A 14754-nucleotide genomic window follows, 5' to 3' on the forward strand; every position below is an offset into this window, starting at 1 on the left:
TCCAAGAAAGCAGCCTCACCAGGCGGGAGCCAGAAGCAGGCGGAGCTCTGTGAGTTCAAAGCCAGCCTGGTCTATAAGAGCTAGTTCCAGGACAGGCTCCAAAGCTACAGAGAAACCCTGTCTCAAAAAACTGAAGAAAAAAAAGAAAGAAAAGAAAAGAAAGAAAGCAGCATCGAAGCACTGGATTAGCAGTGTTGGTGCGTAGCCATAGTTGCAGCCTAGCCAGGAGGCTCATGAGCCTGAGGCCAACTTGGGCTACAAATGCAAGGCCCCATCTTTGAAGAAAAGGGGGCACCAGAGATGGCTGAACAGGTGAAGCACTTGTTTCTCTACTTGGATGAGCTCAGTTCAGTCTCTGGGACCCAGCTACAGTTAGGAGAGAACCAACTTCACAGTGCTGTCCGACCTCCATGTTCCAGCCCCCCGCCCCCCACACACACAGTAAAAAGTAAAGAAAAAGGGGGTAGTAGAATCAAGCGAAGAATACAAAGTTTTGTTAAAGATCACTTTATTTCTTTTTACTCTTGTTTCGTTTCTCTTCTTTCAGCTTCTTTTTGGAGACTTTGGGTCTGCTGGCCTTTCTGTATAGGTGATACCCGATCAGACCCAGGAGTGCCGGCACCATAGCTATGCCTACCAGAGGCAAAAAGCGCTTCAGCAGCTTTTGCCAGTAGTTGGCTGGAAACAATGCAATCAGCTCCACATCAAACTGGACCACTGCATCCGCTGGAGAGGCAGAGGAGGGGGTATTAGAAACTGCACCACTGCATGCACTGGGGAAGAAGGGGGTGGGGGAGGGGTTGGAAGCTGCACCACTGCATCTGCTGGAGAGGCAGAGGGTGGGGGGAGGGGTTGGAAGCTGCATCACTGCATCCACTGGGGAAGAAGGAGGTGGGGAAGGGGTTGGAAGCTGCACCACTGCATCTACTGGAGAGGCAGAGGGTGGGGGGAGGGGTTGGAAGCTGCACCACTGCATGCACTGGGGAAGAAGGAGGTGGGGAAGGGGTTGGAAGCTGCACCACTGCATCCGCTGGAGAGGCAGAGGGTGGGGGAAGGGGTTGGAAGCTGCACCACTGCATCCGCTGGAGAGGCAGAGGGTGGGGGAGAAGGGGTTGGAAGCTGCACCACTGCATCCACTGGAGAGGCAGGGAGGGTGTGGAAAATTGCTGTGATGTATCCAGAGCTCTGAATTGGGATTAAATCAGGGTAGGCTGTGGAAAATAACTGATTCTGGCAATCTGAAATGTGGGGCTGGGCTCCCTCAGAAAAGGTAGAAGAGGGCTAGGAGCAGGCTGAGGACACTCATGTTGACCTTAACTACAACTAAACACGTGGCTCGGACTCAATGACAGCACAGGAAATCTGTGCATGGGAAACTTGCAGGTTCTTTCACATTTACAAGTGAGCATTATTTTGTTATTTAAAGATTTTATTTTATGGATATGAGTAGCTTGCCTGATGTATGTCTGTGCACCATGTAGCATAAGGAGAGGGGGTCACTTTCCCGGGGAACTACTACAGATTAAGTGAGCCACCACATGGGTGCTGGAAACTGAACCTGGGTCCTCAAGTGCAGCCAGCACTCTTAACGGCTGAGCGTCTGTCTGGCCCCACAAGTGAGCATTTACATGTGTTGAGACTCCTCTGTACCAAATGGATCCCATTTCCAGATAGCCACATGGATAGGGTTTTGCAGAGCTATAATTAACTGGAATAAAAGCAAATGTCCTTAAAACTCCCAGCCACTGATGAGCACATACAATACGATTCTTAGAGGAGTGTCAAAGAAGGGCTGGAAACAGGAGGGACGCGTTTGAGGGGGACAGGAGTCGGAAAGTTTCAGGTGAAGCAAACAAGCAGCGTGGGAGTGAGGAGAGTTTTGCTAATTTTTTTTTTGATGTGTTTTATTTTTGAGACTGGATCTCACTCTGTAGCCTCAGTTGTCCTGGAATTCACTATGTAGACCAGGCTGGGGCTCAAACCCACGGAGATCTACCTGCCTCTGCATTCTGTGGAGCAGATCACATTTTACCTAGTGGAGCACGTGTTCCAATGCAAAGCAAGAGGTACCTATCGGAAAATCTGTCCGATCTCTGCCCTTCAGAACAGGTATCAGTAGTAGTACCTGAAGGTGAGTTCTAGGAACCAGCCACCAGGGCCACCTCCTTACCCGCTCTACGTGAGGGCCCTGAAGGTCACCCTTTGGTTTGTTTTGGGTTTTAGTGTTCTGGGCAGCAAGACCCACGTGGCTCAAAAGGTGCCAAAGGTCACCAGCTGCCTAAGGTCAAGCCAGGTGGCCCTAACAGGTTGTCTGTAGTCTCTATTGGAGAGATCGGGTGGGTCAGAAGGAGAGGGTCCTAGCTACTTCTTTCCTCAAATTTGATCTGGACTTTCTCAAGTTCTAGACAGAGCAGTGCACGTGGCTCTTGGGGCTCCGTCTTGACGGCCGGGAGAAAAGACCTACTCAATTACCTGGGATGGTTGGCGGGTACCCTCGCTTTCCATAGGCCAAGTGAGAAGGGATGACTGCTCTTCGCTTCTCTCTGAGGGAAGGAACGAGCCGCAGGCAGGAGAGGTGAGCTGGCAACCTTGGCCCAGAACCACCAGAAGCTCCTCCCACCTCAGATAGTGGCATCAAAATGTGAATTTTTCCACCTAACAGGTTGACCAGTAAAGGTACCAATCACCCTATACAACTCCGTTCCCCCCAAAACCTGACAGGTGCCCTCAGGGGTCCAGTGTGAAGTCAGGGCCCCTTTATTCCATAATGTCCTCCTCCTGGAGACGTGGGATGGCAGAGAAAGGGGCATTCAGGCCCGCCCCTGTCCAGATACTCACCCCACACACATGTCCAGAAGGCTCTGCTCCAGACCTTGAGGAAGAAGACGCAACTGAACTAGAGGCTACACACCACCCAAGAAGAAAATCAAAGACACCCCATCACCCTTCCTCAAGCGAGCTTTACTCCACTTCTTAAACTGTTAGCCCCCAGTGATGTGTAGGTCAAGAAGAGAATTTGAACCCAAGGTAGCTGAAGATCCTTAGGGTCTTACTCATTCTAGGATCCTTTCCAGCTTACCTCCGCCGTTCAAGACACTAAGCAAGGGCTTAGGTTAGAAAGCAAAGGCGCAGGTGACATACCTGGAATCACCTGCCTTTGGCCAAGTTCTATCACCAGAGGATCTCTAGACAGGGAGGTATCAATAATGCGTCCGTCTACCAAGCTGCCCTAAAGACAAAGAGCAAGAACTGACCCGTCTTTCCTCCCAGCAGGCCACACACAGTGGGACCGCCTGCTGGGACGGCGGCAACCCTCGTAACTGCTTTGCATCCTGTCCCCCTTCCCACCCCCACCCTCATGGAGCAAAAAGGAAGAGGAAGCCCGGAAGGGCCGACACTTCTTGGAGGTCTCTCCACCCTTCACTTCTCAGAGCTGGAAAGTAACTGGCGGGAAAACAGGGAAGAGAAAGAAGCAGGCAAGGGCACCTTCCACTCCCGCCCCCACGTGCTAGGGGACCCTAAGTTCTCTCGCACAGCTTGCCACGTGTCCAAGCCAAAGCTGACGTGTTTCATTCGGGCACCGCCCCCTCCCAGACCACGCCCCGGCCCCCCAGGCCCCTCACCGTGTAGTGGATGTGGAGTGTGTCTCCAACGGCAGCGGATTCTGTACACGATTCAGGGGGCTGTACCTATGATCGGACTACAAGGGTCAAAGCTGCTCCTCCTAAAACCCTGTTACCACATCGAGACCCAGCACCTTCTCCCCCAATTCAGTTCCATCACTTCTTCTCCTCTTCGTTCACAGGTTCATGTAGAGCCCCCCCATGCTCCCCCACAATCCCTTAGCCTTGAAGGGTGGCGGGGAAGGGGGGGGAGAGGGAGGGTTTGGGGGGTGGCGCCGCAGTCTCCTCACCAGGGTCTCCACTTGGAGGGTCCGGACAGGACTTTCGGTTTCTGGCCCAGCCTCAGCTTGGCACACCGACCCATTGAGCAGCAGCAGCAGCAGCTGGAGCGGCCAGATCAAGGGGCGCAGGGACATGACCAGACCTGGTTGGGGTACCGGGGCACCAGGACAGGCTGTACGCGTGCAGGCGACCAGGATACCTCAGCTCCAGGCCAGACTGGTATGGGCGGGTCGCAAGGAGCGAGCTCCTCCTCCCCCTGCTTGTCCCCACCTCCTAGAGAGAAGAAGCCAGCATTCCGTGCGCTGTGATCCGAGGTTGCGAATTCTGACCCATCTGTTGGCCTTTCCGTCCCATGACGAGGGTCATGTGATAGCACCTATTTGCCATTTCATTACCCACTGTAAAGGGGGCGTTAGTCTCTAACCTTCGAATCACGGGAGGCACAATTATTCCCATTTTACAGCTAAGGAACCTGCCCAAGGAGGTCATCATGCCAACTGGTGACCGACAGGATTCAAGCACAAGACTGCGTTTGTTCTCTGTTCTTCTAAGATATGTTCCCTCCCACTAAGCTGGCAGAGGCAGGTGTCCAAGACAGCCAACTCTTCACCTCTCCTGGTTGTTCTGCCCTCGGTTGCGTTCAGAAAGCCTCTGTCCTGGAGTCACTGACCTTTTCCTTCCTATTTTCCCTCAACACCCTTTCCACAACAGCACCGTGCTGCCGTCTTGTGTTTGTGCAAGGGCTTCAGTTTTTAGAAGGGGTTCTAGTAATTTTAGGCGGTCTTACCAGTTTCCCTTTTCATGATTCAAACCCTTCCTGAAAACTTAAGCTGTGGTACCTAGATCCCAGTCATTCAAAAGGCTGTCGTGGGGTCGTTCCATACCATGCTCAGGCCGGTTCTTGGTTCATGGTTCTCTTTAGCACTGGTATTAGACACAACTGCACCTGTGTGGCAAGCCCCTCAGCCAACACACACTTCCTCGTATTTGGAACTACCTGCCCTTCCTGCCCTGCCCTTTCTGAAGGCTCTCCTCCAACAACCTGCCCTTTCTGCCGGTTCTCCTCGAACAACCTGCCTGACACATAAATGCATATTAAACCTTATCAGATTTCCCTGCTTCTGGACTATGGTCTGGCTTCAGACAAGTCTACTCTGTGTGTGTTCTCAGCTCGGTGCCCCCCTTACCTGTTCTAGGCCCTCCAGGATGTCAGCTCTTTCCAAGTCCTAACTCTCCTAGTTAAGCGTCTTAAGTGTTCTCCCATGTAGTTATTGTGCACGACTTCTCTCTCGTTTCCGTCGAGGAGCCAGCACACAGATGACAAGGACAAAGTAGGACATGCCTAGAGCCCCTACGTACCAGCTGCATGACACTGGACAAGCTTTTTATTCGACTTTTCAAACCGTTTCTTGTAACCTGGCGTCAAAGCAAAGTTGCCTTAAACCCCCTTTTAAAAATCCATTTATTTCCAGCACGTGTTCACAGGCAGGCATGTGTCACGCACGTATGGAGAAGTACTCGCGCCATGTGTTTACACAAAGGTGGGTGCCACGGTATGTGTGGCGTCAGAAGACAACCTGGGGAGGGAGCACTGTTCCACTGCATCAGGTCCCATGCAGAACTCAGGTGGTCTGGCATCTCACCAGCTCAGCCTTGAACTCCAGTCCCTCTACCTCCCAAAGGCTGGCATTACAAGCATTCAAACCACACCTAGCCAAATGTTTTATTTTTAATAAATTGTTGAACTATTAGATGAAAAATCATTGAAATCTCTAACTATACTTTGAAAATTCCTAAGACAAATATATAAGCTTCAATTTACAAAGTAAAACAGCACATGTGATGTGAACTCGTATTTTAACTCCTCCCCAAATATGTGCACGTTTAGAAAAAGAGCAAGGGCTGAGCTGGGGCTGCAGCTCAGTAGTGTTTCGTTGGTATGCACAAAACCCTGGGTTCAACAGCATTGCAGTCACTGGGCTTGATGGCAGGCATACAGCTGTAATGCCAGCACTTGGGAGGAGGAGGCAGGTTTAGAAGTCCAAGTCACCCTCAGCTACCTGAGTTCACAGGCCAGCTGGGACACACAAGACCCTCCTTCCATTTCCCTTTGCCGCCCTGCCCCCATTTTGAGCGGGAGTGTGAGCCATTCACTGTGGATCTGCACCCTGCCAAGAGGCAGTGCCGGCAGTGCTAGGGTTTCTGCTGTGAGACAGGCTATGTGGTCCTGCCTGCCTCTGCCTCTTGAGTGCTGGAATTGAAAAGCCATATGCTGCCCCACCTGGCTGAGACTCTGCCTCTTAAAAAATAAAAATAAAAGGAACCCAAAGGATGCACCAAAAAATGGTTGAAGATGGGTAGGCTTTTTGATGGGAGTGGGAAGAGTGAAGAAACAGGTACAACATGCTGTCCTACCAAATGTATGCCCAATATCTGTGCATGCTCACGTACTATCTAGACCACTGACAATAAGAACTGCTTGGTTATAAGAATAAAATACACAAGTGAACAGGATCTGAATCACTGTAAGATGGTGGTTATCATGCTTCCTGATGCTGCAACCTTTAACACAGCTCCTCATATTGTGTGACTCGGACCATAAAATCATTTCATTGCTACTTCCTAACTTTAATATCTGATATGCAGTTACCACAACCCACAGGTTGAGAACTGCTGATTTAAGAGCCTGTAGATGCTATTTCATGACTGCTACCAAAGCCAATGGAGCCCTGGTAGAAGACTAAAAAAGACCCTGGAAAGGTCATGAACTCTGTAGTGAGACTTGAGCCAAATCATAAAGTAGTACTTGTTTTGCTTTTTAAGAGTCTCAGGTTGTTTTTTGGAGCCCAGGTTGGACTCAAACTGTTAGGAAACCAAGGCTGACCTTGAACTCCAGCTCCTCTTGCTGTCACCTGTAAGTACTAAGATTATACCAAGTGTTTAATCTAGGGTAAGGTAGGATATAACAAGCAAGCACTGTACCACCTGAACTATGTCCCTAGCCCCCTAATATGGATTTCTAAGTGAGAAAAGTGGGTTAAAGGCAAAGGGCCGGATGTCTGGAGGGAATGCACCGGCCAGGGGAGCTAAAGCCAAGTAGACAGGCAAGTGGAGGGAAAGTAGGAGAACCTTGAGTGTGGAAGACAGTGGGAAGGCTCAGTGTCTGAGCACAGCTGTCCGGCACAGCACTGGGCAGTGGCACACAGGCTGTCTAGGTGCTAAGGCTCTGTAAGGCACAGGGTTGGAGGGAGGTGGGGAGGGGGAGCGAAGGCAGTAGCCCACTGAGGGGCTTGGACAGGTGATGCACCTTGAATCTCTGAAGAGACTGGCAGAGACAAACACTCTATGGATCAAGTTCCAGGCCAGCAGGCCCAAGAATGAGACCCTGCCACCTGCACCCCCCCCCCCAAAAAAAAAATACTCCACTGAGGGCAACTTAATCAAACACCCCAGGAAGGGTCAGGGAAGAATCACTTCCGTTGGACTGAGAAGGAACTTGAATTGTAATTCTGAGAAAGGCAGGAAAGCTGCCTAGTGGAAAACCACACCGGGAAATGCCTGAGCCTTGAAGTGTCCAGAGTCTGCTCACCCACACGGCAGCCAGGTGTAAGCGGGGCACTGCTTCCCACAATTCCCTCTGCTGCTGGGCATTCAGTTCACCCACACCACAGCCAGGTGTAAGCAGGGTACTGCTTCCCACAATGCCCTCTGCTGCTGGGCATTCAGTTCACCCACACAGCAGCCAGGTGTAAGCAGGGCACTGCTTCCCACAGCCCCTCTGACACTGGGGACTGAATCACATCCTTACTGTGTTGTTTTTTCTGGTGCTATGGATGGAACCTCCGAAGCGCATGCTCTACTGGCCCTTTAGGTACGGTTTATACACAGCACCATCCAAGAGTGATGGTCAGCACCCAGACCCTGTGGAGCACTCTCCATCCCCCATCCATGCAAGGATGGCCAAGTCAGAACACGTATTCCCCCTTACCTGCAACCTGTAGCAGTACGGTCGTTTATGCTGCATTTGGAAACCAGAGTAAATTTCTACCCACAAGCTCAGCCTTCTAACCCTTAAGTGCCTGTATTCGACCCTGACCTAGGACAGTCCTTGCCAAGATGGTTGTTGATCGTCTGCAGCACCAGGGATTAAATCCAGGGCCGCTAAGCAACTGACCAATCAGTAAACTACACCCAGCTCTGTCCAAAATAAACACAACGGAGTGGGGGGAGGGGCACAGGTAAAAGCAGTTCAAAACCTTCTGCCTGTCCTACCAGCTAGCTCTCAGGAAGGGGGCCTATGAGGGCTGAGTGGGAGGAAGCTCGGTCCACACACAGAGTACAGCCGTTTCACCTTTGGCGTCCCTTCCACTCTCACCCAGCTTAGAAGCCCAGGGCGACACACACAAGCACTTACCTTCCAGCTTTCCCAGGCGACCATCCAGACCCCCACTGCCCTTACCATGCTTAAGGTTTCCACTTCCTTGGCCCTACCCCTCTCTGCACCTCTCATGAACTCAGGGTCATTCTCACCCCTTCCAGCAATTAGGGTCAGGAAACCCAGTTAGAAAAACTGCGGAGGAAGGAAAGTATTTGGCTCCTGCCATTCCCCAGTGACCAGTGACCTCTCCAGCTACCGTGTTAGAGAGGGAACCAAAGACGGTGCTCAGTGCTATGACAGCCTGCCCTGTGCTGACCAGCAGGAAAGGAGGGGCATCCTCCTTGGCCAGTCCCTAGATTTCAAAAGATTCCAGAGCTTCCTCAAGTAGACGTCCAGCTCCCCTGAATACAGTGGTTTAACTCATCTTAAACAAACACAGTAACACAGAAAGGAATACATTTCTGCTCACTCTCTAATCTAACTGAACGTGTGTGCTGGAACTGGAGGTAGATGCAGCAGCCCCCACAAACTTCAGGCACTACACCACAAGGATAAGAAACACATCCCTGTGAAGGGGACAGCTCTGCCTTTCACCCCACCCAGGCTGGTCTAAGCCCATTCCTCCAAATTCATTTTGGAAGCTGAGGTAGTATCACTTGGGTCTGGGTCCTTTGCCAGATTATGAACATACAAGCCATGGGAGACTATTTGCCCTGAGGTTCCCTCCCCTCACCCTGTATCCCCTCAGAGCTGATAGGTTGGGCAAGAGCAAGAGGGCTCCTCTACCTCCCTTGAGTCTGAGTGATTACGGGACAGGAAAGAACCCGCTTCTCCAAGTTTTTCTGGTATCACCAAGTATGTCGTTCAACTGAACTGCTTTTTAGTATTTACTTTTTTGAGGGAGGAGAGGGGGGACAAGACAAACATAGACCAGGCTGGCCTCAAACTTTCAGAGATCCTCCTCCCTCTGCTTTCTGCGTGCTGGGACTACAGGCAAGCACCCCCACACCCAGCTTCTATTATTACTGTCCTATGAAAAATTACCGCTGAGGCTAGGCTCACAGGCACACGCCGGGAATCCAGCCGTTGGGGGACAAAGGCAGGAGGAGGGTTACAAATATGAAGTCAGCAAGCCACACTGTGGTGACCATGATTTTAATCCCAGCACTCAGGAGACAGAGACAGGTGGCTCTCTGTGAGTTTTAGGCCAGTCTGACCTACAGAGTAAGTTTCCAGGAAAGCCAAGGTTACAGAGAAACCCTGTCTCAAAAACCAAAATAAAAAAGGAAAAGAAAATGCAGTTCAGAAAGTGATCTATTTATTAATAAATAAACAAGCACTTGAGAAAGATGTTCCTAACTTACGAGCTGAGGGAGCCTGGAGGAAGGAAAGTAAGCAATGCTTAAAGACACAGGGTTGGTGAAGGGTTGTGTAGCTCGGTGGTTTGGAAGCCAGAGACATAGGCAAAAAGCACTGATTCTTGAGGGTGATGACTCAGCAACAAGAGAAAGGCTGGAAGGAAAACTAGCAAGTAGAGAAATGGAGAAGAAACTGAGTATACATTTAAAACTTCATAGTATGTGGGACTCAAAGTCAGTACTGAAGCAAGGAGCAAGTGGGAGAGGCACCCCTGCTCACCGTCCCTGTTCTGTGTGGAGTTGGCCAGTGACAGCAGTGGAGGAAAGAGAAGTGGAAGGAAGGGAGTGTAAGCTTCATGGGAAAGGTGCTTCCCTCACAACATCTGTGGGGTTTCTGGATGAGCTCAGCACTGGGGATGGGAAACCACACACCCCAGGCACAGCTGTGCAGTGCCGCTGCATTGAGAAACAGACCATGTTTACACCGCCCAGATGTTTGCCCTGTGCTTACTCACTTCCCAAATCCAGGTCTAGATGGGTGATAAGAAGCCAGTCTAAGCACGGGGTGGCCATAATCAGACTACAGTCACCTAATCTTCAGGGCTGGAAAGAGTAACTTAAAAGAAATAAGGGGCCCTCCATGTTCAGGGCCCTTCAATTGCTTTAGTCTCTAAAGCAATGCTTCTCACCCCTCCTAAAGCCACGGTCCTTTAATACAGTCCCTCAAGTTGTGGTGACCCCCAACCATAAAAATTATTTTTGTTGCTACTTCATAACTGTAATGAATCATGATATAAATATTTAAGCAGGGTATCAGATACTCAGCCCCTGTGAAAGGATCACTCGACCCCCATAGGCTGAGAGACGCTGCCCTGCGGTCTGTCAACAGGTGGTGACACAGCCCACTCAGGAGCATGCACTTCACAAGGCTATCCGTCCCAGCTCATGCTCTGCTGCCTGACTCACTGCATTTCCTTCTGGGTGTGACGGGAAGAAGGACTCACAATCAGTGTTCCCAATAAACCTAAGTTCCTCCGTGACTTATTCTCCACCCACTGAAGCACGTCCTCCCACCTCTGCAGAGAGAGAACAGTGTGGAAGGGGACGGAAACAGATGTCCCCGCTGCCGCGTGGCTGCTGCACAGCACGAAGGGCTCCTCCAGAGCTGCATGAGACAAGTTTAATTTCCAACCAGGGTCACAGCCATTGCATTAGCCCACATTTTTGAGCAAGGATAGAGAAGGTGAGTTGTTAACCATACACAGTCTACATTCCAGAGAAAGGAAAAAGAAAAACCCACTTTCGAACTGTAGATATCACTGTAACACCACAAACGCTGGAGGTGGAGGGAAGGGGAATCCCCAGGAAGAAAGCTGGAACAACGAAGATCAAAAATTAAACCAACTTGAGAAAAGCAGGAGAGGGAGTTTACAGAAATGGAATGGAACCCCATCCCCAAAGATGTCAGGTGAATGGGAATGTAGAAAGCCTCTACTTCCCCCTGGAGCCAGAGATGTTACAAGATGTTACTGCCCCCTGCTGGACATATCTGGAGCAGCACCAAGGCAACATCATAGGCTGCTTCAGCCTGCTCAGCCTCAGGTTTGTCCCAGGAGGCTGAGAAAAACAGATGCTGGGGTAGGGGGTGGAGGAGTGGACCAAGCAATGTACAAAACCTACTTGGAACTAGCATCTAAGCAGGGAAGGCCAGAGGGCGTGGCAGAGAAGGAGGCAAAGTCCTCACCAATCACAAAGAGTAGAAAATCAAGTAGAAGACGAAATCAAGGAAAAGAAAAACAAACAGGCAGCAGCAACGGTGAATGAACGGTGAAGCAAAGCAGAGGTCACAGAGCGGCAACCAAGGTGGGAAAAAAAATCAGGAAACAGACAAGAAAGTGTGGAGGGTAGTGTCGAGTGACAGTAATGAACCCACTTTAAAATGAAACAGAACCCCCAGCCCCCCCCCCCCATGTACACATCAAACACCACACACACACACAAACACACGCACACGGTCTAGAGTACACACCCACGTGGCATCTGGGGTTTAGTAACAGCACTAAGTGCACTGAGGGACACCCCTGGACGTCTCACAGTTCAGCGGGGCTAAGCTGGGGAACCCATCTGCCTGCCAAAGACAAAGCCAGCAGGAGACCTGGCCGGAGGGGTGCTCACAACTGCCCTCCTGGAGAAGGCCCGGGGTCCTGACCTCAGCAGAGAGCTGATGGGCAGCTGGTTTGGAGCTCAGGGCGCAGCCAGCACACACAGGAGCCCACAGAGCAGCCACAGCTTCACTGCAATGACTCCATCAGGACCCAGGTCAGAGCCTCAGGAATAAGTACCCTCTTACAGACCTGCAGCAGCAGCATCTGAACAACCAAAGACTGACGCAGGGAGGTCCCAGCACCAGCCACATAGGGTCCTGTCTCCTCCACTCCAACTCCCCGAACCTATTCAGGGAAGTGTGAAGGTTGAGGAAAGCCGCCAGGAAGGAGGTGGACAGGGCAGACAAGGAGAGTCTGAGGCCTGCCAAGAGCAGAAACTCATCTTCTAGCTGGTCCTGCACTAGAAAGAGACTGGAGCAGAGGGGTTGATACTGAGGTCTGCTATGTCACCCCTACTCCACAGCCCCTTGTTATCCCACCTGGTCAGTCCTCAGCATGTCAGCTGACTAGGTGAGAAAATCTAACAAAGGACAGATGGAGCCCCAGTCCCAAAGATCAGAAGCCTGAGGAAGGAGCAGGAGCAGGACTGTCTCATGTCTTACCTTTTCCTAGTAACAAGAACAAGATGGAAAACAGACTACACTCCACCCCTCAGCATGCAGGCCCCACTAACCCATCTCCCTCTGAGCTCTTATGACGGAGGAGGACCAATAGAACACTCTGGACTGATCAAAGTGAGTGGGTTCCTCTCTCCTCCCTACCAACGAGACAGCGTAGCATGGCATCTCCTTAGGAACAGTCATCTAGAGATAAATGCCATTTCCTGCGCTCACAAGGGTGGAGAAAAAAATATAAGGAAGACGGTTGTAGAGTCCGCCATCTGTCTAACATCCAGGAACACCACCTGCAGAGAGGAAAGCAATGGGACCCACCCACATCTCCCCTTTATCTCACCAACACAGAAGGGGCAGATGACAGGCTCCACTGGGCAGTGTCCTGGCTGCAAGCCCTGAGCTGCACTCCACTCCCTCCCCCCCAACCCCGACATATATATCTCTCTATACATGTATATACAGGCGCACACATGCACGCACACACAGAGAGGCCCGTGCAATTTCCATGTAGAACAGGAGAGGGGGTAGAAGGAAAGGAAGACAGGGAGGAGAGTGGCCATGGAGACAGGGAAGGGGCTCAGAGGCCAAGAGCACAGCAACCAGTGCCAAACAGCAAACATAGAGAACACCCCACTCTTTCTCCTGAAACCCAAGAGGGAGACCACCCCATGAAACCATAACAGCCTCATTTGTTTTAAATCCAGTAAATTGGAATGATTCATCATCAGGACAGCAGTTGGGGACCGACCATGTCAGTGGACAGGGAAGGAGGAAGGGAGGCACAGGAGGCAAGGCTCTTGCTGGGCATGTAGACATGATACCCAGGACCTTGGCCACACTTTCAAGAGGAAGGAAGGGGGAGATAGGAGTAGGGAGACAACGGGTACGTGTCAGGAGTGGGTGGGGTAGTCAGATAGGGCTGCCTGGCTCTCACTTCTTGTTTTTGAGCTGATTGGCCAGCCAGTCCAATCCTTCATAGAGCCCGTCCCCGCTGGTAGCACAGGTGGCCTGGATGTACCAATTGCGGTGACGCAGAGAATGCAGCCCCAGCTTGTCTGTGATTTCAGCAGCATTCATAGCATTCGGCAAATCCTGCGGTGCAAGGGAGACACACACACAAGACACCTTAGAATCTTGCCAAGTTTTCCAGAGAACCCATTTAACAAAGGCACATATGTGGCCACCTTCTCCTTCATCTCAAGAGCTGAAGGAACTACTCCAGGCCTCACAGTCCCAGAACTCCAGACCCAGTGAAGTAGACAGCTATTCCATGAGGAGGGTGATAAACGTGTGATTCAGGAGGCCAAAAGTTAAGTCCACTACAGTGCACGGCAGGGAAGATAAAAATCCTCAAGGGATTTATCTATTATCTGCCACATTACATGCTGCTGAATACACCTGGGCTGGACAGGGGAAGGGGCAACTGCTTGTATTTCCCACATTACCAAATTGACATCAGCAGTCACGGGCCGGACAGGGGAAGGGGCAACTGCTTGTATTTCCCACATTACCAAATTGACATCAGCAGTCACGGGCCTTTCTGTACAATGAACCCCAAGGCTCCACAATTCCTATAGTCAGGTTGCTCTCTCCCAAATTAGGAAAAAGGAGACAGCTCACCTGTTTGTTTGCAAACACAAGGAGCACAGCATCCCGGAGCTCATCCTCTGCCAGCATCCTCATCAGCTCCTCTCGGGCCTCGTTTACTCGTTCCCGATCATTGCTGTCAACCACAAATATCAAGCCTAGAGAAGCAGAGAGAGCACGGAACACACAGAGGTAACAAATGTCTCCTTCCCCATCACCACACCCACCAAACACGTTCCCCTTTCTCCACTTCCAGGAGCTGCATCCAGGGCAAGGGCTGGCTACCCACAACACTGCACAAACCCAGCAAAGCAATGCCAACCTCAGGAAGTTAGTCTGCCATACCTTGGGTGTTCTGGAAATAGTGTCTCCAGAGAGGCCGAATCTTGTCCTGGCCACCTACGTCCCATACTGTGAAGCTGATATTCTTATATTCCACTGTTTCCACATTAAACCCTTTGGGAGAGAAAATGTCAATAGCCACCGGCCTCTAACCCCAGACTTATAAATAGTGACCACCCAGTGAGTTTCCTTCCATTTCTTTCTTCTCAGCTTTGGACAAGACACCAACAAAAGAAAGCGTAAGGTCCTAGGACCTGGCAATCCTTGACCTAGGTAGCCTAAAAGAAAATCTAAAGGAGCTGGAAGATGGCTCAGTGGTTAAAAGCACCTGTTCTTAAAGAAGGTTAGAGCTCAATTCCTAGTACCCAGAGTACTGCTCACAATCATCCCAAACTCCGGTTCCAG

At 51.0% G+C, this 14754-nt stretch overlaps 2 protein-coding genes across 4 annotated transcripts in view; both read right to left on the reverse strand.

Moving 5' to 3' along the window:
- Positions 1 to 491: 491 nt before the first annotated feature.
- Positions 492 to 4516, reverse strand: Fkbp11 (FKBP prolyl isomerase 11). 2 transcript variants are annotated; one of them, XM_041642670.1, is made up of 6 exons: positions 3914 to 4473; positions 3624 to 3689; positions 3142 to 3229; positions 2839 to 2872; positions 2473 to 2543; positions 492 to 726 (listed from the first exon to the last, which is right to left on the reverse strand). In XM_041642670.1, the coding sequence occupies exons 1-6, from the start codon at positions 4037 to 4039 to the stop codon at positions 509 to 511; spliced, it is 603 nt and encodes a 200-aa protein (XP_041498604.1). In that variant the 5' UTR covers positions 4040 to 4473; the 3' UTR covers positions 492 to 508. The 2 variants fall into 2 exon arrangements, with proteins under 2 accessions (XP_041498604.1, XP_041498605.1); XM_041642671.1 differs by lacking the exon at positions 3624 to 3689 and having other exon boundaries at positions 3914 to 4516.
- Positions 4517 to 10806: 6290 nt separating this feature from the next.
- The window catches only part of Arf3 (ADP ribosylation factor 3), a 32129-nt gene continuing 28181 nt past the window's right edge, over positions 10807 to 14754 (reverse strand). For both annotated transcript variants that reach the window (XM_041642673.1, XM_041642674.1), the window contains 3 exons: positions 14353 to 14463; positions 14041 to 14165; positions 10807 to 13512 (listed from right to left, as the gene is read on the reverse strand). In XM_041642673.1, coding sequence (XP_041498607.1) covers positions 13351 to 13512; positions 14041 to 14165; positions 14353 to 14463 — 398 coding nt within the window. In that variant the 3' untranslated portion in view covers positions 10807 to 13350. The remainder of the gene's footprint in view (positions 13513 to 14040; positions 14166 to 14352; positions 14464 to 14754) is intronic.

Source organism: Microtus oregoni, unplaced genomic scaffold, assembly GCF_018167655.1.
Source record: "Microtus oregoni isolate MIOR12 unplaced genomic scaffold, Mior012 000077F_ref0000221, whole genome shotgun sequence".
Lineage (NCBI taxonomy): Eukaryota > Metazoa > Chordata > Mammalia > Rodentia > Cricetidae > Microtus > Microtus oregoni.